The sequence below is a fragment of the Phacochoerus africanus genome, chromosome 3, assembly GCF_016906955.1.
Source record: "Phacochoerus africanus isolate WHEZ1 chromosome 3, ROS_Pafr_v1, whole genome shotgun sequence".
Classification (NCBI taxonomy): domain Eukaryota; kingdom Metazoa; phylum Chordata; class Mammalia; order Artiodactyla; family Suidae; genus Phacochoerus; species Phacochoerus africanus.
In genome coordinates, this window is record NC_062546.1 from 91,748,901 (window position 1) to 91,775,769 (window position 26,869).

General features: G+C 40.3%; 1 protein-coding gene across 1 annotated transcript in view; it reads right to left on the reverse strand.

Annotated features, from left to right (window-relative positions):
* CNTNAP5 (contactin associated protein family member 5) overlaps positions 1–25,876 on the reverse strand; it is a 449,251-nt gene extending 423,375 nt beyond the window's left edge. Inside the window, exons 1-3 of the mRNA XM_047770224.1 lie at positions 25,747–25,876; positions 25,331–25,534; positions 9,968–10,152 (exon numbers count right to left, since the gene is read on the reverse strand). Of these exons, the coding sequence (XP_047626180.1) occupies positions 9,968–10,152; positions 25,331–25,534; positions 25,747–25,876 (519 nt within the window). The remainder of the gene's footprint in view (positions 1–9,967; positions 10,153–25,330; positions 25,535–25,746) is intronic.
* Between the last annotated feature and the right edge of the window lie 993 nt (positions 25,877–26,869).

The window sequence follows — 26,869 nt, forward strand, 5'->3', positions numbered from 1 at the left end:
GCCACACCAAGCAGGAGCTTGGTTGTGTCTTCTTCCCTGTTTCCCCCTTCCTTCCACTTTGCCTCTACTAATTTACCTTTCTCTTATTTTATTTTCTTCCACTTATTTTCCTCCGTGTAGGCCTTCTCCTTTAGTCTTTCAACTGAGTTTCATGGATACAACTAGAGATTCTCATACTAAGTTAAATAAGTCAGAAATAGAAAGATAAATACCATATGACATCACTTATATGTGGAATCTAAAATATGGCAAAAATAAACCTATCTACAAAAACAAAACAGACTCACAGACACAGAAAACAGACTGGCGGTTGCTAAGAGGGAGTGGGTAGGGAGTGGAGAGGACTGGGAGTTTAGGGTTAGTAGACACAAACTATTTCATTTAGAAGGGATAAGGAAAGAGGTCCTATTGTACAGTACAGGGAATGATATCCAATCACTTGTGATAAAACATGATGGAAGATAATATGAGAAAAAGAATGTGTATACCTGCAGGACTGGATCACTTCGCTATATAGTAGAAACTGGCACAACACTGTAAATCAACTGTACTTCAATTAAAGAAGCACTGATAACAATTATACTCTCACATGGTATCATCTGCAAAACAGTTTCCCTGGTGATCTATAATTATTACAATCACCAAATAGCTGTAATATGTCTGGCCAGCGCTTTCATCATGTCTGTGCTCTAAGAGGGGATCTACTCCACAGCCCCACACTAGTGCAAGGCCCCGGCGGGTGGCCTCTGAGGATGGGGACCCATTAGGGACTCCTTACGGGAAGACAAGTAGGGTGTAAGTAGATATCTTTAAAATTCACAGAAATAAATCTTTTTAAATTTACTTAGCAAGTATTTATTGAGTATGCATTAGTTACCAGACACAAATCTAGAGAAATAAATTAGAGTAGAAAAGGAAATCTCAGCCCTCATGATGAGCTTAAGTTATATGGTTGAGTTGGGGAGGAAGAGATAGACAATTAAAAATAAGTATATTTTATATATAAAATGGATAACCAACAAGGACGTACCATAGAGGACAGTGAACTATCCTCAATATTCTGTAATAACCTACATGGGAAAAGAATCTGAAAAGGAATGAATATGTATATAATTGAATCACTCTGCTGTATACCTGAAACTAACATGACATTACAAATCAATTAAACCTAAGTTTTTTTTAAAAAAAGTAAATTTAATAACATAAAGTGATGTGTTTCTGAAGAAAAACTATGAATACAAATAAATGAAGATAGCCATTTTAGAAGTAAATACAGGGAATATCTTTTAAGTCATGTATTTGTTCTGTTACCTCAGTTACTTCTTAAAATACTTTGTGGTGGGAGTTCCCATTGTGGCGCAGTGGTTAACGAATCCGATTAGGAACCATGAGGTTGCGGGTTCGATCCCTGGCCTTACTCAGTGGGTTAAGGATCTGGCATTGCCGTGAGCTGTGGTGTAGGTTGCAGACACGGCTCAGATCCCGAGTTGTTGTGGCTCTGGCGTAGGCTGGTGGCTACAGCTCTGATTCGCCCCCTAGCCTGGGAACCTCCATATGCTGCAAGAGCGGCCCAAGCAATGACAAAAAGACAAAAAAAAAAGAAAGAAAGAAAGAAATGTGTAAAAAAATACTTTTTGGCATGTGCTATGAAATTCAAAAAGTTTCAAAAGAGTATACAGCAAAGAATAAAGCCATTTTCTTCACTGATGCCACTTTCTTCTGATCTGCTTATCCGTGTCTTTCCAGAGATTTGTGTGTGTCCTTTCACAAGTCTATATATTCCTATTTTTTTTTAAATACACCATTTACACCACACTGCACAGTGATTTTTTTTTTTTTCATCGAACAATTCATACTGGAGATCGTTCCACATCAGAACATACGGGGCAACCTCATTATTTTTAATGGAAGCGTAATACTTCTGTACAGGCTTGTCAAGCATCCACACAAAACAAGGTGAGCCCAAGGCCAAAGCCTGGCGGAGGCAGGGGTAGAGATAAAGGAGCTAGTGTTAGATGCAGGGATGTGTGACTCCCACAGACAACAACGTGAAGAAGAGCTAAACAGGGCTGCTGCCATGGTCCCTGCCCCACACACAGCACAGGTGATCAGTGTGAGGGCCAGATGTCCAGTGTGAGTTGTTCTGGCCTGATTCTAGACTTCAGCTAAGCCATGTAATGTGATGCACAGATACAGGTGGGAGGGGGCCTTGGAGCACCTTAAGAACAGGCTCCATCCTTTTGTGTCTCTGGAACTTATAAGGCATCTTGCAAGACTCGGGTCAGCTGTGTGCGTGGCTATGGCTTCATGTCCCATGGGGAAAGTGTGAGGCCACCTGAATGCCCTGGCAGAGCTGTTTCCATACAGGACTTACCGTAACTTTTAATTCACCCCCTTTTGATTAACTTCTGGGGACTCTGCAATCTCCTGTTATTCCTGTCATATACCCCAAGGCACACATTCGCTTATACCTGTAGGATAAGTTCCTAGAAACAAAGTGTAGGGTTGAAGATCTGTTTCAGTTCTGAAGATATTGCCCTTTCTTTGATACTGTATTCATTATAGCCCCACTAACTATGGATTAAACAGTTCTGGTTCCTTCCCATCCATGCCAACATTACAACATTTTGTTCTTTGCAGTCTAAATTTAAAAGAGTACCATGGCATGAATTTGCATTCCTTCCTTTCACAAGTGACGCTGAACATCATTACACATATCATAGAGCAAATAGTATTTTTTTATATATTCATGTTCTTTATCTATTTTCCCATGGAATTAGTTACCTTTTAAAAATTACTTGTGGGAGCTTTGCATTCATTAATTAAACATTGAAATACTTCTAGTTATTGGGCTGATGATAGTGTGTTTTTGTGACAGTTCATGTGGTTTTGTAAAAATTTCATATGGATAAAATCTGTCATATGTTTTATTTCCAGGTTTCTGATGTTTATGTCATATTTGGAAAGACCTCCGACAATCTTTAGTTATAAGAGTACTAACTCATATTTTCTTTAAAACTTCAAAAAAACTTATTTTTGGCAACACCCACAGCGTGTGGAAGTTGCCAGGCCTGGGATCAAACACGCACCACAGCAGGGACTAGAGCCACTGCAGTGATAATCCCCAATCCTTAACCTATTGAGACACCAGGGAACTTTAATAAAACTTATTTTTTTTAAGACATATGTATACACATGTACTTTTAAATGTTTAGAGGATTTAGTTTAATATAGGTTTTTTTTTTTCTTTCTTTCTTTTTTTTTTTTTGGCTTTTTAGGGCCATACCCACAGCACATGGAGGTTCCCAGGCTAGGGGTCCAATCGGAACTACAGCTGCCAGCTATGCCACAGCCACTAGCCTATACCACAGCCACAGCAATGCCAGATCTGAGCCACATCTGCGACCACAGCCCACAGTAACGCTGGATCCTTAACCCATTGAGCAAAGTCAAGGATCGAACCTGCAACCTCATGGTTTCTAATCAGATTCGTTTCCACTACACCATGACAGGAACTCCTTTTTTTTTTTCTTTTTTTTTTTCTTTTTCTTTGCATACGAAAATTCTCAGGCTGGGGATCAAACTTGCACCAGAGTAGTGACCCAAACCACAGCAGTTACAATGCAGGATCCTTAACCCACTGTACCACCAGAGAACTCCTACATTTTTTAAAACAAAGAATTCTTATGAAATATATACTGGAATTCCTGTTGTGGTATAGCAGAATTCTTATTAAATATATATATTGGAGTTCCTGCTGTGGTGCAGTGGAAATGAATCCAACTAGTATCTATGAGAATGCATGTTTGATCCCTGGCCTTGTTCAGTGGGTTGGGGATCCAGTATTGCCATGAGCTATGGTGTTTGAATCCCTCATTGCTGTGGCTGTGGCATAGGCCAGCAGCTGTAGCTTCAATTCGACCCCTAGCCTGGAAACTTCCATATGCTGCTGGCTTGGCCCTAAAAACCAAACAAAAAAATATATACATACATACATACATATATATATATATATATATATATATATACATACACATATATATATATATACACATATATATATATTTAAATGTATTTTAGTATTATGATGTGATAATACATAAATCATATATTTTAAAAGTCTGTTTTTAATAGTTTTGGTGCTGGCAAGATGGCTATGTGAAAAAGGATCACTGAGCACTCTTGGTAAGAAAAGAGTTCTGGGGTTAGAGACTCTCGGAAAAATGGAATCTCACTAAGATCCTAGAATAATTCTCTCTTTTCTGAAACCCTTCTGCTCCAGACTGGAAGTAAAATGAATTGCTATAGTCTTTCTCACAAGCATGGAAAATCACCTGGGCTGAGTGATGTGAATACAGTGACATTCCACTTAGAAGTAAGGAGTCTTCATCCTTCCTGCTCCCTGTTGTTTAAGCAGAAGATTCTGGGAGCCCTTTTCTGTTTGTCTTCCAGATGGGAGAAGAAAGTGGCAGGTACACATATCTGACCGCAGAGAATCCCCTACTAGGTGCTTCACATAAAGTCACTGTGTCACCTGATTGATGCCTAGAGGAGGTCTAAGATGGAGGAATGAAAGCTACCATATTTTCTTGCCAGATATGAACACATAAAGCTACACTTTGAGGAGGAACCTAGATTTTCATAATGTAGTTATTCCTGATGTAGAAATGATGGGGCCCAACTCCAGAGCAGCAGACATGCTCTAACAATGGGTTCCTGGAACTCGGGGACCTGAATTAAGTCATTCCTCTGCCTGGTGTAGCAGGGCTCAAATGTGTGCATAGGGCCCCATGGCAGATCTCAGACCAAGCACCTAGATTCTGATTAATAGACAATATTGTTATAAAATAGACCTTAGATTCTCTATTGTTAAAAAAATGTCTATAAATAATAAATGCTGGAGGGGGTGTGGAGAAAAGGGAACCCCTCTAAACTGTTGGTGGGAGTATAAATTGGTACAGCCACTTTGGAGAACATTATGGGGGTTCCTTAAAACACTAAACATAGAACTATCACATGATCCAGCAATCCCACTCCTGAGCATATATCCAGAGAAAATTATAATTCAAAAGATACATGCACCCCAATGTTCATAGCAGCACTATTTACAATAGCCAAGGCATGGAAGCAACTTAGATGCCCATGACAGATAAATGGATAAAGAAGTTGTGGTACATATACACAATGGAATATTACTCAGCCATAAAAAGGAATGAAATGATGTCATTTGCAGCAATATGAATGGGTTTACAGATTCTCATACTAAGTGAAATTAAGTCAGAGAAAGACAAATATATGATACCACTTACATGTGAAATCTAAAACATGGCACAAATGAATCTCCTTATGAAGCAGAAACAGACTCATGGACACATACAAGAAATTTGTGTTTATCAAAGGGGAAAGGAGGTACAACAGAAATTAACATTGCAAATCAACTATACTTCAATATTAAAAAAACAGACCTTAGGTTCAGATATCTTATTTACCAACAAGGGTGATAATGTTGCTTCTGGGTCACTGAGGTTAAGAGTTTTCCCTTCCTGGGTCTATACAATTAATTAGTGATAAAGTGGTGATTACAACATAGTTTCCTGTCCCAGTGCTCCTTTCTGTCCACACAGCCTTAAAGGTGAATCTTCAAAGGCAGGAGAACTCCAATTGTCTAAGAGGCTTCTCCCAACACATGACACTCCTGATCCAGGGCAGCCAACAACTAAGGTCACTGTTACAGTAAGTCTATCTTCTTTTATTTTCTGATGAGCAAGCAGGCTACACTCTCTGGAAGGGGCTTAGTTTCTCTGAAGCAGAGGTTGCTTCAGAGGAACATTACAAGGTGGTTTTTTTGTTTTGTTTTGTTTTCCCTAGGAAGCACTTTTTATAAGGCACCACAAAATTCCAGCATTTCTAGCAAAAATCTGTTCTAGCTTCATAAGCTGAATGACATCACTGGATTTCTTTCCCTAGATGCTGACATTCACTCCAATGCCTCTCAGCTGTGACTCCATGCAGATACCCGACCCTGGAGACCACAGGCATTAGTTTGAAAAGAAATGTTACCTCAGGTGACAGAGTGAACTTGAGTACCAGCTCTCAGGCCATGAGAGTCATGTATCTGGGAAACTAGTGAAACTTGATGATGGTGTGCTTTTTATTGTCTTCAATTTCAAAGAAGATATTTCTTTGCCTTAAGATAATTTATTTTTTTAATTTTTATTAGAGTATAGTTTATTTGTAATGTCCCTTTGATTTCTGCTGTTCACCAAAGTGACCCAGTCATATATATACATACATTCTTTTTTTTCATACTTTCTTCCACCATCTTCTAACCCCAAAGATTGGACATAGTTCCCTGTACTGTACAGGAGGACTTCCTTGCTTATCCATTTGAAATTCAATCTTGTGTGTGTTTTTTGTTTTTTTCAATCACTTGAACGAAATTGACAAAGGAGAGGGGTTGATATTCACAGTCTTCCTGTTTTCAGCAACTCAAAAGCAAAACAAAACAAAACAAAAAACTACCTGGTATCTTGCCTTCTGACTCAGAGTGGCACATTCTCTGTTAATGACCAGCTTATCTTATCCACAATATGTGAAACCAAGATTGGGAACAAAAGAGAAGATTATTTTTTTTTAAAGGACTGCTTCTGCAGTATATGATGGAAGTTCCCAGGCTAGGGGGTGAATTGGAACTATGGCTCCCAGCCTATCCCACAGCCACAACAATGCCAGATCCGAGCCACATCTGTGAGCTACACCACAGCTCACGGCAACACTAGATCCTTAGCCCACTGAGTGGGGCCAGGGATTGAACCTTTGTCTTCATGGATAGTATTTGGGATTGTTACCAATGAACCACAACAGAAACTCCAGAAAGAAATGATCTTTCTGACAGCTCAGGATAATGATGGGGAAAAACATCAAATTTGAAGCTCTCAACTGCTCGTGTCCGCCCCCCACACCCAAGCATGTCTCCCACTAATGATTGACATTGCCTAACAGGGTTTCCAACCATCTGTCCATCCACCCACTCTGTCCACCTACAGACAACTCTAAGCTCCAGAGGAACCTTCAGAGTAACAGCTCCAAAGAGTGGTTCTTAAACGCCAGTGTGCATCAGAGGCACGTGCAGTGTTGTTAGAAAAAGCGACTGAGCCCCTCCCAGAGTTTCTGATTCCAGAGTTTTGGATGGGACCTGCATGTTTTAATTTCTAACAAATTTTCAGAGGTGCCAATTTGGCTGGCCCTTGAAGCACAGGCTCAGAAGGACTCCTCTAAAACATAAGACTGGTCATGTCACTAAAATATCCTTCTGAGGCTCCGTTTCCCCCATAGTTCAATGTCCCTTCATCACCTGGGTCTCCCCTAATTCTTACATTTTATCTCCTTAATCCCCTGCCACAAATGGTATGTTGATAAAGCTTTAAAATCTGGCTGTTTAAAATAGACTCAACAGATACAGAAAACAAACTTATGGTTAAAGAGGGGATGAAAGGGGGAGGGATAAGTTAGATTCTGGGATTAACACTACTGTATATAAAATAAATAACCAACAAAGACTTACTTAACACAGGGAACTATACTCAATGTCTTAGAATAACCCATTATGAAAGAGAATAAAAAAATAATATATATACATATATGGGGAGTTCCTGTCGTGGTGCAGCGGAAATGAATCCTAGTAGGAACCATGAGGTTGTGGGTTCGATTTCTGGCCTCGCTCAGTGGGTTAAGGATCCAGCGTTGCCGTGAGCTGTGGTGTGGGTCGCAGATTCAGCTCAGATCTGGCATTTCTGTGGCTGTGGTGTGGGCCAGCAGCAACAGCTCCGATTGGACCCCTAGCCTGGGAACCTCCATATGCCACAGGTGTGGCCCTAAAAAAAGAAAAAAGACAAAATACATATAAGTATATATATGTATAACTGAATCACCTTGCTGTACACCTGCAACTAAGACAATATTGTAAATCAACTATATTTCAATAAAAATTAAAATAAAATATTACGTGACACACACTGATACCCAGACATACAAACACCTCTGTATATGTATGTATGTCTGAGCATACACATGCATTCTAATGTTATTTTACTTATATCAGCAATTTGTAGACAATTTACAGACACTAATAGAACATACCATAAAATTTATTATAAACCGCTTAAAACTGATTCTCATAGAATGCTTTTGTTGACTTTTCACTGAATTCTTTTATGCCTAATTACATATGGTCTCTGTCACATATTCTTAATTTTTCAAATGACCCTTTATAGATATAAAAGTTATTATTAACATCTAGCCTGGAGGAAACAGGCTTCAAGCCAGACTTGGCCTGCCAGCTATAGTCTGCCCATTCCTTCTCTAGACAATCAATAAAACAATAAATCAAAGCCTGACTTATAGTATTTGCCAATATCACTGGTGTAAATACCCCCACTGCGATGGATTTCAAACTATCACGTGGATGTCACTAAACATGGAATTGGGAAAAGGTGCACTTTAGCAATCCACTAGAATGCATTTCAACCAGACAAATGCAAAAGAAGTAATATACCTCAAGCATATATAGATAGATGCATAGAGATACAGAGATAGATAATAAAATAATTAGGAAGCAATGGATTTATTATCTTTAAAATACTTTGATGACTTATAAGAAGTATAAGTTTAATTTTTCATAATGGCTATATTTGCCAACCATCCTACAAAATTCCTGAAAATCTACCACCTGGGCTTTCTGAGACAGTACCAGCTGGCTCCAACACACTCCTGCCAGCCTGTTGTTTCAAATCCCCTATAGATCCTGGACCATGACATCTCATGCCCTGTGCCCTGCACGGTGCCCTCTCTGGCCTGGCCTACCTTTTTTGCCTTCCTCATCAAGCTAACCTTCTCTTCTTTCCAGACCCTGTAGCATCATCTGCTGAGAGCTTTCAAGGTTGAGGCAAGTGCACTCTGTTCTGCATCCTGTAGGGCCCAGGGCTGCTCTCCAAGGCAGCCCTTCACCTCCTTGTTCTGAAGTGGGTGTCTCAGGTATGACTCAGGTATTAGATTCTAATTGTCTCCAACTCAGAGATCCTGCTTTAGTCATCTACAATTTCTATTGCCTAGAAGAGACCCTGGTATACCATAGGGGCAAATTAAATTCTCCTTGTGCTAAATTACTAGCAAAGATGGGTAACTCTTGGCCACCAGTTTGCAAAACATTGTGCAGCTTTCTTTATATTACAGACTGGTGCATTTCATTGGGCCATTTCTACAAGAGAGAAAGTCCTTGTGTATTGGTCCAAAGTTTGCACAGGAAAGAAAATGAAAACCAAGAGCCTATCTTGCAGATTTTATATTTCTTTGGGTTATGTTTATAATTTCTTTTTATTTTATTGAGGCATACTTGACATATAGCTCTTTCTTAATATAATTTCTATATTTTCTATTACCCCAGCTAACTGAAACTGCTTTTTGAAAGAAGAGCTACTGAATGCAACCAATAGACTATACAGTGATAAAGGAAGGTTCCAAAAAAGAAAAGAAGGAAGGGAGGGAAGGAGGCAGAAAGGAAGAGGGAGAGGGAGGGAGAGAGAAAGAATAAGGAAGGAAGGAAGAGACAGGGAGGGAGGAAGGAAAGACAGAGAGAAAAAGAAGAGGGGAGGGAGGAAGAAAGGGAAAAAGGAAGGAAGAAAAAGATATTTTAAAAAGTAAAAAGGAGCCTCACTGATTTTCAAATGTACACAATTAAGGTGATGCCTTGTGAGTTGCTGAGTCACTGCAATATTGGCCAAGGTGTTTCCCCCAGGCTCATGGCTCAGGCTCCTCCATGGGCTCCTCCCTGCCAGGCTGCCTGGGCATAGATGGAGGTGAAGATAAGTCCCAGAGTAAGATTTGTCAGGGCCCCGCACCTTCTCAGTTGCTCTTTTGCTTATCGATCCCAGGCAAGGGGCTTGGGGATCTGCAGAGACAGTCAACTCACCTCATAATCGATGTCCAAGGCATCCGCCTCACCCTTGGTACGGAAGTGCTGCGTGTGCTTGTCCACGGTGAAGTTCACCTGCTTGCCCACCCTCTCCAGGAGGACGGAGTGCCAGTGCTGGTCGTCCAGGAGGCTGCCCAGGGTGGCTGAGGGTGGGCTGCTGCTGGGCCGAGGTTTGCTGTCATCTGTGAAGGGGACAGGAAGACGGGATGGTGTCTATGCCCAAGGGTGGCCTAAAACGCTGGAACATGCCGCAAGCAAGGCCAGCTCTCTGCATCCCCAGTTAAGATGATGCTCAGGCTACAGGCCCAGGAGTGTGTTGGGTGTGGGTGTGAGGCATGGGTGTGCGACCTTTCCCCACAGATTCCAGGACCCAATGCTCCATCAGATGGTGACACACCCCCTTCTAACCATGAAAGGACATGTTGTCAGGAGAACAACATAATTAGAGGAACTACACCCTGCTGGCCACATGAATCATGTCAAAAACAGGAGTTAGAAAGAATGCATGTTCGAGCATCTGAATGGCTCTTAGAAGAGAAAGTGAATCTTGAGTTGTGCTTTGGGGAGTGGATGCTGGATGATTACAGGGAAGAAGGCAGCACACTGAGTTCAGTACATCAGGGCAGAGGCAACGGTGAGAAAAAAATCCTTTCAGCTGCTGTTTTCAGAGGCCCCCTCTACAAAGAGCACTCAGGTAGGGATTCCAGAGCCTCCAAGATGGATGCCCTAAGGGGAAATTATCTGCATTTGATAAATTAGGAAATGAGGCCAGTGGAGGTTAGGCACCCCAAGGCAGAGGTGCAGCCAGGGTTCAAATCCAGGTTCACTGAACACTGTGGACTCCGACCATCACGGCAAGGGTCATATGCACTGATTCAGCCTAAGTTCAGTGTGGAGGACACTCCTTGGAAGAGGGGAAAGTTTCAGGTGAGAGGAACTTTTTCAACCAAATCTGCCTGGTCTCCTCCTCTCTGTCCCTCCCCCAGTTTTCTGGAAATTCCTGCCTACGTCTTTCTGTTAAAAGGATTACAGTTTTGTTTGGTTTTTTTTTCCCCAGCAGAGTGGCTCAGACTTAGCAAAATGAACAGTTTCATGCAACTAATTTTACATATATATATATATATATATAAAACCTTCCAATTTTTAATAGTTTGTGTATTCGGTCCCCTTAGTAACTGAAAACTAAATGTCTCTCCTTTCTCCTAAACTGTGTCTTTCCAGAACAGCCTGCTTTGTGGTGTGGCATTAAGGGGGCAGGTGCTGCCTTCTCCCCTGTAGGCTGCTCACTCCCACCTCCATTATGGCCCCCAGTCTCTGCTTCCTGCACAGAAGGAACAACACTCTCTTGCTTCATATGGGGAGGGGGTAGAGGCAGCCAAACTATGATAATGAAAAATAAGAGCAGATGAGTTCAGAGCTGACTTTATTTCCTTGATGTATTCACTGAAATATTTATTTGTTCCACACCTTCTGAATTCTTACAATGTGTCAAATTATGCAAATAAATTAATATTTTTCTTTTTCTTTCCCTTCCTCCCTTAGTTCTTTGTTCTTTTTCTATTTCTCTGCCTCCCTACTTTCCTTCCTATCTCTTTTCTTTCCTTCCTCTCTTATTCCTTCCTTCATTCCTTCCTTCCTCCCCCTCCTTCCCTTCCATCCATAAAGAGTATTGATACTGGAGTTCCCATTGTGGCACAACAGAAATGAGTCTGACTAGGAACCATGAGGTTTCGGGTTCAATCCCTGGCCTCGCTCAGTGGGTTAAGGATCCAGTGTTGCCGTGAGCTGTGGTGTAGGTTGCAGATGCAGCCTGGATCTAGCATTGCTGTGGCTGTGGGGTAGGCTGGCGGCTACAGGTCCGATTAGACCCCCTAGCCTGGGAACCTCCATATGCCATGGGTGCAGCCCTAAAAAGACAAAAAGACAATAAATAAATAAATAAAGTACTGATATCTACCTGTCTTGCTTACAGTGACAGGTGATGTACAAAGGAGATACAGTTAAAAGGCCCACTTCCCTCTCTGAAGGTTTTAATGTGGAGATTCAATAAATGAATTGATAAAAAGCATGCTGATGGTATTAACAGCAGTTAATACAGGAGGCCAAGGAAATGCCAGGTAGGGAGCTGTGGAGACCAACTGACAGAGTGGTGCCAGGCCTGAAATTTGGCCAGAACAAGGGACACTGTTTCCTGGCCAGGAGAAGCAGGTGCCAAGGCTGGAGTACAAAGGAACATTGTGGAGGGGTGCCACATAGCAGAGTCCATGACCACATGGGGCTGGCTTGTGCCACCCAGGACCCACGAGCTAGCATGGGCTCTGCTACAACTTGCGTTTTGCTTTTAAGAAATGGGAGCCATTGCTGAATTAATAAGTCAGGGATTACTGACTCAGACTAACATTTTAAGAAGGCTCTTTTGACAGCTGCAGGAGAATCTGATTAGAAGGCAAGGCTGGCATAAACTGGCAATAGTCTGGGTGGAGGATGAGGGGCTCAGGGAACAAGACCACAGGAAGGATGAAGTCCAAGTGATGATGGGGTGTTAACATGTGGTGGCCTGGGATGTCATCTGGATCATGGTGGGACACTTAGGAATGACTTAGGGCTTTTGCCCAAGGAAGTGGGTAAAAAGTGGTACCAGTCAAAACCAAAAACACTTGTTTCTGTCTCTCTCCCCCTTCGCCTTCTGCACACACACACAGCTTTTATCTATATCATAGAATATGTTCGAGAGCTAATGATTGAAGGAAACCTAACATGCCTTATAAACTATGAGTTCTAGGTAATATAGTCAAATATGTTAAATATTAAATTTGATGTACATGTCCTTCTTTTTCCTTAAAAAGTAAAGAGCCATTTAACACTGATTTGTTAAGAGTAAGTCCAGGAGTTCCTCTGGTAGGGAAGCAAGTTAAGGATCCAGCATTGTCACTGCTGTGGTTTGGTTTGATCCCTGGCCCCAGAACTTCTGTAAGCCAGGAGTGCAACTAAAAAAAGGAAAAAAATAATACACACAAACATTAAAGTTTTGAAAATATAAAGCCACTATAAGTAACAAAAAGGAAAAACAAGTAAAGGAATCTTTTCCCCCTCTTCATTTGTTCTTATGTGTTGTTTTGGGTAGACTTTAGTGGTATTTTGATTTCTTTAATAAAGCCGGTAGTAATGATTAAAATTAAATATTTTAATATTTTTCTCTACTATCATTTCTGCTTCAAAAGACAAATTTAATTATGAATAGGTCAAACTGACTGTATTTTGTACTTAACTTTTTGGATAAGGTAGTGAATCTTTCTTTTTTACTTTTGATTCCATCTCCCCCTCTTCCACATCATTTATAGGCAATCACTGTTATTAATGCCTTGTTTCTCCTTACAAAAAAATAAAATGTAGACATATGCAAACAAGCAAAAATGAGTACTCTTTATTTTCTCTCATTTAATTTTTTACCCTAATGGTGGAATACAAGGCACATTTTTCTGTACCCTTTCATCTTCATTTAACCTATCCTGAAAATTTTTTCCTATCAGTAAATAAAAAGCTTTTTATCCTTTTTTCCAGCTTCATAATATTCAATTGAATTACACACACACACACACACACAAATATGTATGTGTGTGCGTGTATATATACATATTTTTTTAAGAGCTACATATGGAACTTCCCAGGTTAGGGATCCAATCAGACCTGCAGCTGCTAGCCTACACCACAGCCACCGCAGCACTAGATCTGAGCCATCATCTGCAGCTGACGTCACAGCTCACAGCAACGGCAGATCCTTAACCCACCAAGCAAGGCCAGGGATTGAACTGACATCCTCACTGAGTCTACACGGGGTCTTTAACCCACAGATCCATGATGGGAACTCCAGAATGATAGATATTTTTAACCAGTTTCCCTCTGACAGATCTTTAGGTTTTCTATCTATTGCTGATAACTAAAACTGCTGACCATCTTTTATTTAGAAGTCATTCAGCATGAGGACAAGCATTTTGTAGCATATATTCTCAGATGAGGAATTGGTGGTCAACGGTTTTCACTTTTGCACTTTTGACAGGCACTGCCAAGTTGTCTTACATAAAAGTTTTACCTATTCAAACTCCTAGTAGCAATTTCTGAGAGTGAATCTTATCCACAAGTTTCCTAAGAAAATATGTTCAAGCTTTTGGAATTTTTTTATTCTTTTTTTGCTTTTTAGGGCCGCACTCGCAGCATATGGAGGTTCCCAGACAGGGGTCCAATCAGAGCTGTAGCCGCTGGCCTATGCCACAGCCACAGCAACTCCAGACCTGAGCCACATCTGTGGCCTACACCACAGCTCACGGCAATGCCAGATCTTTAACCCTTAACCCATGGAGTGAGGCCAGGAATTGAACCTGCAACCTCATGGTTCCTAGTTGAATTCATTTCCACTGCACCACCATGGGAACTCCTGGAATTTTTAAGTAATAAAAAACTGTAAACCTCAATGGTTTTAATAGGCCTTTGTCTTAATAGGAATGTGTTTGAAAATATTTTCATTTTCATTTCCTTTTTGGTGATATATCTTCTCATACCTCGTGCCTATTTTTCTATTAACTTTCTTATCAATGCGCATTTAGTCTCTTGTCTGTAATATAAATTGTGGCAATATCTGTTTGGTATTCTTTATTTTTCTTTTGGTTTGGCTTTTGTTTTTCTTTTTTTTTAAAAAAATTAATTTACCACAAATACATTTTTGTGCTGAAAAATCCATCACTTATTATTAGAGAAATGCAAAGCAAAACTACTATGAGGTACCACTTCACACCAGCCAGAATGGCCATCATTAGTAAATTCACAAGTAACAAATGCTGGAGGGGGTGTGGTGAAAAGGGAACCTTCCTACACTGTTGGTGGGAGTGTAAGCTGGTTCAGCTACTATGGCGAACAGTATGGAGGTACCTTAGAAATCTATACATAGAACTTCCATATGACCCCACAATCCTGCTCTTGGACATATATATCCAGACAAAACTTTCCTTAAAAAAGACACATGCACCTGCACGTCCATTGCAGCTCTATTCACAATAGCCAAGACATGGAAACAACCTAAATGTCCATCAACAGACAACTGGATTAAAAAGATGTAGTATATATACACAATGGAATACTACTCAACCATAAAAAAGAACAAAATAATGCCATTTGCAGCAACAGGGATGGAACTAGAGACTCTCATACTAAGTGAAGTAAGTCAGAAAGATAAAAACAAACACCATATGATATCACTTATATCTGCAATCTAATATATGGCAAAAATGAACCTCTCCACAGAAAAAAAAAATCATGGACTTGGAGAAGAGACTTGTGGTTGCCAAGGGGGAGGGGGAGGGAGTGGGGTGGATTGGGAGCTTGGTGTTAATACATGCAAACTATTGCCTTTGGAATGGATTAGCAATGAGATCCTGCTATGTAGCACTGGGAACTACGTCTAGTCACTTATGATGGAGCATGATAATGTGAGAAAAAAGAATGTATACATGTATGTATAACTGGGTCACCATGCTGTACAGTAGGGAAAAAAATTGTATTGGGGAAATAACAATTAAAATTAAAAAAATAAATTTTTAAATGAGAAAAAATGCTCAACATCACTGATTATTAGAGAAATGCAAATCAAAATTACTATGAGGTACCACCTTACACCACGCAGAATGGCCGTCATTAATAAGTCCACAAATAACAAATGCTGGAGAAGGTGTGGAGAAAAGGGAACCTTCCTACGTTGTTGGTGGGAATGTAAATTGGTACAACCACTATGGAAAACAGTATGGAGATATCTCAGAAAACTAAATATAGAACTACCATATGACCCAGCAATCCCACTCTAGGGCATATATCCAGACAAAAATTCCTTGAACATGCACCCATATATTCATTGCAGCACTATTCACAATAGCCAAGACAGAGAAACAACCTAAATGTTCATCAACAGATGGAAAGAATTAAGACGTGGTGTATAAGAGTTCCCATGGTGTTCAGTGGCTAGCAAATCCAACTAGGAACCATGAGGTTGCACATTAGATCCCTGGCCTTGCTCAGTGGGTTAAGGATCTGGCACTGCCGTGATATGTGCTGTAGGTTGCAGACGTAGCTCAGACCCTGCATTGCTGTGGCTCTGTCTAGGCCAGAGGCTACAGCTCCTATTAGATCCCCAGCCTGGGAACCTCCATATACCGTGGGCGTGGCCCTAGGAAAAAAAAAGACAAAAAAAATGTGATGTATAAACACAATGGAATACTACTCAGTCATAAAAAAGAACACAATAATGCCATTTGCAGCAACAGGGATGGAACTAGACACTCTTATACTAAGTGAAGTAAGTCAGAGAAAGACAAATACCATATTATATCACTTATAGCTGGAATCTAATACATGCCACAAATGATCCTTTCCACAGAAAAGAAAATCATGGACTTAGAGAACAGACTTGTGGTTGCCAAGGGGGAGGGGCAGCAAGTGGAATGGATTGGGAATCTGGGGTTAATACATGTAAACTATTGCCTTTGGAACGGATAAGCAATGAGATCCTGCTATATCTGGGAACTATATCTAGTCACTTGTGATGGAGCATGATGGAGGATAATGTGAGAAAAAAAATATATATATATATGTATATATGTATATATATGGCTGGGTCACTTTGCTGTACAGTAGAAAATTGATATAACACTGTAAACCAACTATAATGTAAAAAATAAAAATCATAAAAAAGAACTCTTTCATTTTCTTTTACTTCATTTCATTTGGAATTTATTACTGTGTGTGATAGCAGGTACAGTTTCACCTTTGTTTTATATTTTTATGTAGCTACCTACTAGTTCCATGTTCACTATTTTAGAATCTCTACATGATTTGTTTATGTGAGTCAGGTGTATGACTTTCAAATACCATAAGAAATACTACTAAATTGGATGCACTGATTTGTTATATTCGTTAGCTCAAGATTCTTCCAGTAGGTAGACCAAGGTCTTTAAAACATGGACTTTCTGATAGTAAATTTCCAAACTAGTGGCTGCCACCATAGTCTCCTTCATCCCCTGCCACCAGCATCACCACCATCTCAATGAACAGTAGGAAGCAGAGTCAGCATCCCAAACTCTGTCCTGGTTCTCAGCAAAATTGAAAGTCAGCTTTCTTCTCCCATGTCCTAATCTTAGCTCACAAGGTTTACAGCACTCATTCCATCCCATAATGCCACTCATAATTCTAAGACCTCAAAAGTAATAAAAGGTATAACTTCTTAAATAAAATGCAGCTACTTCTCTCTTACTGCATGTAATGAAATCATAAGCCTTAATTAATTCCCTTAACTTTTCATGCCAATTAGCTCATAAAATTTTCATGAATACTTAAAGCAATTTGCTAGCCTTTGTTCCAAAGAGAATTAATAGGGCCCCTTGTTTACATTTTTCATTTACTTCACCAATTTCTTAAACTGTCCAAACGTACTGCAAAATGATATCCCATCCTACCAAATTACTGAAAAGACAGCTTTCAGTAAGTGCTGAACAACTTAAAAAAAATGTTCGTAACTTTTTACCTAATAATCTACTTTCTGGATATCTATCCTAAGAAACAAACTGAAACATGTGATATTTTCTTCAAAATGCCTAATAATTTAAAAATTGAAGGTAATAATCTAATCATTTGGAAAGAAATAGGAAATAAACCTTCAAATAAGCTTATATAGAATCACGAGATGGAATATTACGCATGCATCCAGATGATGTTTATAAAGTACTTCTTTCAAAAGTGTACTGTGTGATAACTGCCATTTTTCATAAAATAGTTACTTTTAATAAAGGTGATATTTAATAACATACACCTTGATGATTTAAAAAATATAAAAGCAGGAGAAAAGTACCAGTGCAGAATAAATCACAATTATGGAAAAGAAAGAGGTAAGTACATGTGCAAATAAAATCCAAGAATGCATTTACTAAAATATTAACAGATTTTGATTTTTTTAATTTTCCTCCTATATTTCAGAGTGAGCATGAATATCATGATAATGAGGAAAATAAATAAACTTCATTAAAAACATAATCCTTCCCCTGCATAGCTGGTGCACTGAAAACTGTACAAGTGGTATGTAAATTTTGATTATCTCCTACACTACAATTTCCCCCAGCCTCCCCAAAGCATGTGGAGTTTCCAGGCCAGGGATCAGATCCAAGCTGCTGTTGTGGCCTATGCCACAGCTGCAATAACACTGGATCCTTTAAGCCACTGTGCCAGGCAAGGGATCAAACCTGTGTCCTGGCACTGCAGAGACGCTGGTAATCCCAATGCACCACAGAGGGAACTCCCTAGGAATCTTTTTAATTAACAGAAAAATGGTACATATGAATGTATTTCATCCATCCTTTCCATTTCTTATTCTATGCTAACACTTAGAAATCTAGTATTGAAACAAAGTGAGTGAAAGTTAGCCTGTTTGAACAACTGGATAAACAGGAAATTCTGCTATTCATCAAGCAGGATGTTTGAACTGTATATCTACTAAGGGTTAACCAGGAAGAAAGAAGAATGTTAGACTCAGAAAATATTCCATTTTGCCTAGAAATGTTCATTACTAGGAATTACAAAAATTTCTAGTAATAAACTACATAACTAGAAATTACAAATTACCCAATAGCCCGTTGTGTCTCAGTGGGTTATAAACCCGACTAGTATCTATGAGGATATGGGTTCAACCCCTGGTCTTGCTCACTGGGTTAAGGATGAGTGTTGCCCTGAGCTGTGGTATAAGTCACAGATGCAGCTCAGATCTGGCATTGCTGTGATTGTAGTGTACACCAGCAATTACAGCTCTGATTCGACCCCTAGCGTGGGAATGCCATATGCCACAGGTGAAGCCATAAAAAGGAAAAAAAAAAAAAGAAAAGAAAGGAAGGAATTACAATAAAAATGACCTTCTCAAAAGATTATCTAACTCTTTATCCTGTCATAAATATTTCAAGTTTTATCTCAGTGGCACTGTGGTTCAACTACTAGCTTACCTAATTTCCAATTTATTAAGGCAAGATAACAATTCCTATGGGAAACTGTGTAGGACAAAGACAATAAAAATATTAAGAAGCTATCTTTTAGGCCAGAAACACATTAGGAAAGAAAACAACTCATAACTAATTAAATAAAACGTTGTTTCCTTGTCATTTGAGATATATCTATTTATTTTTATTTATTTATTTTTTAATTTTTGGTTTTTTAGGGCTGTACCTGCAGCATACGGAAGTTCCCAGGCTAGGGGTATAATTGGAGCTGTAGTTTCTGGCCTACACCCCAGCCACAGCAACAAGGGATCCGAGCCATGTCTGCAACCTACATCACAGCTCACAGCTCACGGCAACACCAGATGCTTAACTCACTGAGTGAGGCCAGGGATCAAACCCGTGTCCTCAAGGATGCTAGTCTAGTCAGATTTGTTACCACTGAGCCACAATGGGAACTCAGATATATATCTAAAATGAAACAATGTAAATATTATTCAAGTATGGTGCCTAAGTGAGGGCTCTCACAAAATAGCAACATTAAATACACCTTACATAGTGTTTATCACAAGTCCAGAAATGCAATAAACATTTCATAAACATGTAGAAGTTGGCTCATCAAAATGCTTGAACTTCAAAAAACTAAAGGAAATGTTCATTTGACTCCGGAGAATGTGTGCCTGATGTCCCCGGATTTCTCAGTAGAGCTGGTTATGCAATCAAGTGCTTCGACCCTGAACCCAACCCAGCATTGGTTCCCCAGAGACAGTGTGCTCTGGAGTGTTTATGCTATTCCTGGACTCTCACTTTCCTACAGCTGCCCTTATTGCACAGACTGGACTCTTGTAAGGATGAGTGACTTGCATGTACTACTGATGTTCTCTTCAGGTCTCACAGCAACTCCCTGTCATGTAATACCCCTGTTCTTTGATTCTCCCCACTGCATGGATGGGTTTGTGCTGTGATATTTCTGCAGAGGGAAAAATGGCCACAGATCATCCAAATGAGATGGGAAGAGGAATCTCTATTAAGTCCCCCTTATTGACTGAGAGAAGAACTGCTTTCCCATAAGTAGCTCCAGAAAAATCATTTTTCTACCCTAAGAAAGGAGTCAAAGGGGAAGGCCTAGTTCAACTGCAGCACCAAAATGAATTTTCTGCAAATTTCCATTGTGGACCAGCAGGTTACAAACCCAACCAGTATCTATGAGGGTGTTGGTTCGATTTCTGGCTTCTCTCAGTGGGCTAAGCATCCAGTGCTGCCATGAGCTGTGATGTAGGCCAGCAGCTGCAGCTCTGATTCCACCCCTAGCCTGGGAACCTCCATATGCCTCAGGTTCAGCCCTAAAAATAAAAAAATAAAAAAAAATCTTACCAAGCCAGCCTCCATAGGGGTAACTAGGTAACAAATCAGAATGTCATCAAAGAGCATCACGTGTAAAGAACCATTGCACAGGACCTCTGCAGCTGGCCATGGTTCTGAACCCCTGCACTCAGCCCCAATTCCTGATTTGCAGTCACAGGTTGGATAAGGACGACATACTGGAGAAACTAAAGGAAATGCTGTAGGAGTGTCCATCTCAGCAGGCAAGATAGACTCCTCCTTCATTGGTCCAGCAGCATTTTTCAGCCCATTAACTTGGATTTTTGGATTCCTTCTCCCTCCATCCCTCCATCTCCTTCTCTCTCTCCCTGTTGCCCTCTCCCTCTGCCTGTCTTCTTCCTCCACCACTTTCTTTCTGGATTCATTTCTTTTGAAAAAGAATTCATCATAGAGCATATGAACTCTTTACATTTGAAAGATGTATGGCGACATGGAAAGAATATGAATTTTATATTATATGCAAAACTTTTTCATAAAGAGCTAAAGAAAACACTTGGAAAATATACCAGAATGTCAAATGAAGGATGACTTGTTTATAGGATTTTGAGTGATTCTTTTTTGTCTCTTCTTCATAATTACTTTTGTTTTTTCCTCAAGTGTTCTACAAAGGACCTATACTTTATAATCTGAAAATAATGGGTTAAAAAGTGGCAAATAGGAAATTCCATGGTGGTCTAGTGGTTAAGGACTCAGTGTTGTCACTGCTGTGGCTCTGGTCACTGCTGGGGTGGGGGTTCAATCTTTGGCCTGGGAACTTTCAGCATGCCCCAAGCACAGCCCCCCAAAATTCAGTAAATATGACTAAATTTTTTTTTGTCTTTTTAGGGCCACACCAGCGGCATATGGAGGTTCCCAGGCTAGGGTGCCTAATCGGAGCTGCACAGCAACGCAGAATGCACAGCAATGCAGGATCCAAGTTGCATCTGAGACCTATACCACAGCACACGGCAACGCTGTATCCTTAACCCATTGAGTGAGGTCAGGGATCGAACCCGCACCTTCATGGATACTAGTCAGGTTCATTAACCACTGAGCCATGATGGGAACTCCAAATGTGACTAAATTGTAAGAGTAGCTATAGTTACCAGCTGTGTGATTTGAACAAGTGATTTATCCTCTTCAGCCTAATATTCCACATGGGTAAGTTGGGGCTAACACATAAGTACTTACAGCCTGCTTTGCGGACCAGGTGGGCTCTGTACACTGCAGGAGTTCTGCATGGGTCAAAGCTTCATCAGAGGAGAGATCGAGGACAGGCTCAAGCTGAGCAAGCCAAATGAGAATGATGTGTATCTGTTTCAGGCTCTGATAGGTGAGATGAAAACCCCTGCTTCCAAGGTACTCAATTTGCTTTGAATACCTACTTCAGGCAAAGGCTCCTCGCTTCTGGGGCTACAGCCATGAACAAAGTGTTGCCTTGCCTTTGTGGAATCTGTTACAGAGTCTCTCTTGCGGGCAAATAAAAGCCACTATCATCCCCTTTTTCTCCTTAACTTAGTGCTTCCAAAGATCTACTGGCTACAGATGAGGGATGCAGAGCTAAAGAACTAATATCTGTCAATCTCGCTCTAGAGAAGGAACACAGACGTGTGTGTTGCTGAACAAGTATCCTTGGTGACTGCTTACCAGAGATAAGTACAGGCAACAGTCCTGGTAAACTGACGCAGATGGGTCAAATCCATAAGCAGATGAAAAGATGAAGAAATTCCCGTCTGCAGAATAGGGACTAAATGTATTTTTACTCCTGAATCACTCACTGAATGAGATTTTCCTTTATTGCCACCACATTTAAAATATAGGGCAGACAGAGAGGGGAAGCGAGTGGAATAGACAGGGAGTTTGGGGTTAGTAGGCACAAACTATTCTATTTAGAATGGATAAGCAACGAGGTCCTACTGTACAGCACAGGGAACTATATCCAATCTCTTGGGATAGAAAATGATGGAAGATAATATGAGAAAAATGTATATATACATATGACTGGGTCACCTTGCTGTACAGCAGAAATTGGCACAACGTTGTAAATCAACTTTAATTTAAAAAATAAAAAAAAAAATAGGGCAGATAGAATCTGGAAAGAGAGAATTATCCTTCCTTCTTTGTGTCACAGCTAGGAGAGGCCTTCTGTATCTTTTTGTTTGTTTTCTCTTTTTGTCTCTTTTTAGGGCTGCACCCATGGCATATGGAGTTTCCCAGGCTAGGGGTCTAATCGGAGCTGTAGCTGCCGGCCTTCACTACAGCCACAGCAATGCCAGATCCAAGCCACACCTGTGATCTACACCACAGCTCATGGCAACATCAGATCCTTAACCCACTGAGTGAGGCCAGGGATTGAACCCACAACCTCATCGTTCCTGCTGCACCACAATGGGAACTCCTTCTGTATCTTACTACATGCATTTCTTTCCAGAAAGACCAGCACAGCACAGGATGGTGGACATTCAGATACAGTTTGCTGAATAATGAGTAATAGTAAGAGCTTCCATGTTGGGTACTTCACCGTGTTTATTTACTAACATAGAAACTCATTTTTACTATTTTTAGTTTCCATGTTCATGCTCTGCAAGATAGTTATTAATAAGCCCAGGTTAGATAACGAGTAAACGGGGTTTGGAGGTTATGAACCTTCCCCATATAGACACCAAGTACATGTCTGCAGTGAAAATAAAATCTCTCTCATGACCACAGCTCTTCCTCTCCCTCATGCTGGACTACGAGTGACACTGGTGTACATCACTGGTCACACACGATGGGAAAGATAATGGCATTTCCCACACTGGAAACCCAGATGGTAGTAATGGGCACATTTAGTGTTACCTGCTTTACCACTGACGAGTAATAATAACTTTAACACCAACCCACGATGCTCCACTTTGACTGTGTGTGTTGGGGGAGGCAGTGCCATGGATTCATTCCATCTACTTTCCTTTCGTGAAAATTGAAAGCCATTTAACAGACTTACATTTTTCTGCTGGATATTTTTATATGTCCACCCTTCATAGAATTCATTGATAAATTTCTTCCTTGGGTATTTTAACACAACCAATTTTAGGTAGGAGCAAATCCTCTCACTGCCCTCCTCTGGGTGAGAACTCCCTTCTGCAGAAAAATCTATGTATTTTCTGTATATTTAATTTAGTGCATTAGATGTTAGTTGAACATGGCAGACTTGGAATCCAGAGGTTGTTCCGCCTCCTACTGACAATATTCAGCACAGAGGCTCAGCACATGATTGTAAAAAAAGCCTCAAAATAAAGATCTACTGTGCATGGCTTTGGAGGAGAGGTTTCAATATTCATTCCTATGTTTTTTTTTTCCTGATAATTAATAAAATAATTTATTATTGGGAGTTCCCATTGCAGCTCAGTGGTTAACAAACCCAAATAGTATCCATGGGGACATGGGTTCAATCCCTGGCAGTTGCGGTGAACTGTGGTGTAGGTCTCAGATACGGACTGGATCCCACGTTGCTGTGGCTGTGGTAGGCTGGCAGCTACAGCTCCAATTCAACCCCTAACCTGGGAACTTCCATATGTGTGGGTGCAACCTTATTACTAAATAATAATTACTAAATGACCAATTTTATCTGTGGTTTTTCCAGTCTTTCATGCAACTTGAGCTTATAAACTGAATTCCCCTGTGGCATTTTTTTATTTGATGGTGAATACTGAATTGATATTTCTCTTCCATAAGTGTAATATCCACCCCCACCTAATACCAACAGACATCAAATTGGAGTCAGAGACTTATGCTTATAAAAAAAAAAAAAAAAAAGGTCATTTCTTGGAGTTTCCTGGTGGCCTAATGGTTAAAGGACCCGGCACTGTCACTGCTGTGATGCAGCCAAGAAAAAATAAAAGGAGGTCATTTTCTTTTTCATCAGCCTGACTCTTTGCCTTGGTTTGCTTTTCTAAAGCAAAGCTTTTTGGCTTTGCCTTTGCATCTTTGGGAACTCCGCTCCCTGCCTTCTGTACTCGGCTCATACTCCCTTCAAAAGCACCTTTCACATAAAGGAGGCTGACCCTCACTCTTTCTTCCCCTGGGAGAGGACTTTGATGACAAAGAAATGCAGACATGCCCATGGTGAGGCAGGCGTGATGGATGCCATCCCACAGCACGAGGCTGGAGTTCTAAACACACAGGAGGCAGGAGAGCTTTCTGCACTAGTGTAGCTGGTGGTGGCAAATCTATGGTTCCCCCTGGCACAGCCTGGACACTTAGAGAAAACAGTGTTTCCCTTAACAAAATGCAGGAATGCCACAAACTTAGATCTTCCATCCATACATATGATCCTTCGTTCCCCCACAAAAACCAAAAACAAAAAAAAAATTATAAATGTAACAATGATAATAGACTATGCACAAGCCTCATTACAACATGTGTGTATGTGTCTGTTTAAACTTGCTCAGGTTAAGGTTTGTTACTAAAAAAGTGGAATGTGTAGATACAGCAATGAATCAATAGCAATTAGCTTATAGCTCTCTCTACCTGCCAAAATTCCCTTCTTTCAAAGAATGATATTTATGGCTTAATAATTTAAAAATATGGTATTTTTCTTTCCCAACCTCCGTAAGGAAAATACGTCACTTAAACTGTGATCCAGGAACTTCCAACTGTTATGCTAGAATAAGGAACTGTGACCTGCTACAAAAAAAGAGACCCCCAGGGGAGGGATAAGTTGGGAATTGGGAATTAATATATGCATACTGCTATACATAAAGTAGATAACCAACAAGGCCCTACCATATAGGAGAGGGAAATCTACTCAATATTCTGTAATAAGCTAGATGGGAAAAGAATCTGAAAGAGAATGGGTATGTGTATACGCATAACTGAGTCACCTTGCTGTATACCTGAATCTAACACAATATTGTAAACTAATTCTACTCCAACAAAATTGCTTCTAAAAAATGAGCTCCCATCACCCCATGCGCAGGAAAGGGGCGAAGCCTGACCCTACCCAAGTTGAGGTGCAGGGCAAGCCTGCCCTTTTGGAGCTCCAAGGTGATCTGGTCTCCACGTTGTCCTTCTCCGTGGAACAGGACCCCATCTCCCTGCATGCTCTTGAACTTCAGGGAGATAACATCTTTGAGCGTGCTCATCAGCTTCTGGTTAAACCGGTACAGAAGGGAGCTCCGGCCATCAAAGTCGGCAACGTCTGATTCTGTGCACAGAGAAGGGGCAGAGAGAAATCAGTGCACTGCCTCATAGTCACGCTTTCTCCTTCCCATTGTAGTTTTTGTCCAGTTAATAAAAATGTCCCTAATATCTCTAGGGTACCAGCTTGATGGGAAACATATCAACTAGACCCAGTCTCACTGGACTCAGTGGAATTATTAATTTACAACAACTGTCACACACTCAGTCAAAGTGAACCGATCACTAGCCTAGAAGTAAAACTTCTCATTAGTGACATGTCAGCTTTTGCTGGAGGGGACAGGGTGTGAACACCGCGTGTAACTTCGTCAAACTCTACTGTGTCAGATGCCTGGTTGTAATTTCTCATGATTTATCCTCCTTATTAATTTGTTTCTGACAGTTGGAGCCACTTTACCCCACCATCTCAAGCTCAAGGTTAGAGATGAAACATAGAGTTTATTATTTCAACTCTGACTGAATGGTACTGTCTTCCTAGACCTGCACTGAGAAGGATTCTGAGATTTCCTTTAGGTTTGATGGAAAGAATATGCAATAAAAGAAGACTTACTATTTAGACAGAAAGGACAAATATACTCCATCCTTATCCTACCCGCCTTATCTTGTGCTGGTGATAGGTATCATTTTAGGTTTCATATACAAAAATCTTCATTCATTATTGTGAAAGCAAAAAAGAGAATGACCAGTAATCATGATCTAGAAAAGCTTACATAGTAGATGAGTTTAAACACATCTGAAAGTTATATGCCAAAAAGCTAATGGGGGTTCTACTTTTCTTCTTTCATGGATGCATAATTAACATACAACATCATATTAGTTTCAGGTGTACAACATAATTAGATATTTACATATATTGTAAAATAATCACCATAAATAATGTAGTTCATGTTTGTCACCATATGTAGTTATAGAATTTTTTTTCTTGTGATGAGAACATGTAAGATCTACTCTCTTAGCAACTTTCAAATATGAGGAGTCTCACTTTACCAAATAAGATACACAGATGACAAACAGGTATCTGAAAGGATACTCCACATCATGTATCATCAGGGAAATGCAAATTAAAACAGCAGTGAGATACTGGTGACTGATCAGAATGGACAGACTCTGGAGCACTGACACCACCAAATGCTGATGCGAATGTGAAGCAACAGGAACGCTCACACATTGCTAGTGGGAACACAACACAGTACTGCCACTGTGAAAAAAGTTTGGCAGTTTCTTAAAAAACTAAGCATCCCCTTGCCATACTATCCAGCATTTGAGTGCCTTGGTATTTACTCAAATGACCTGAAAATGTATGTCCACACCAAGACCTGCACACAGATGTTTATAGAGCTTC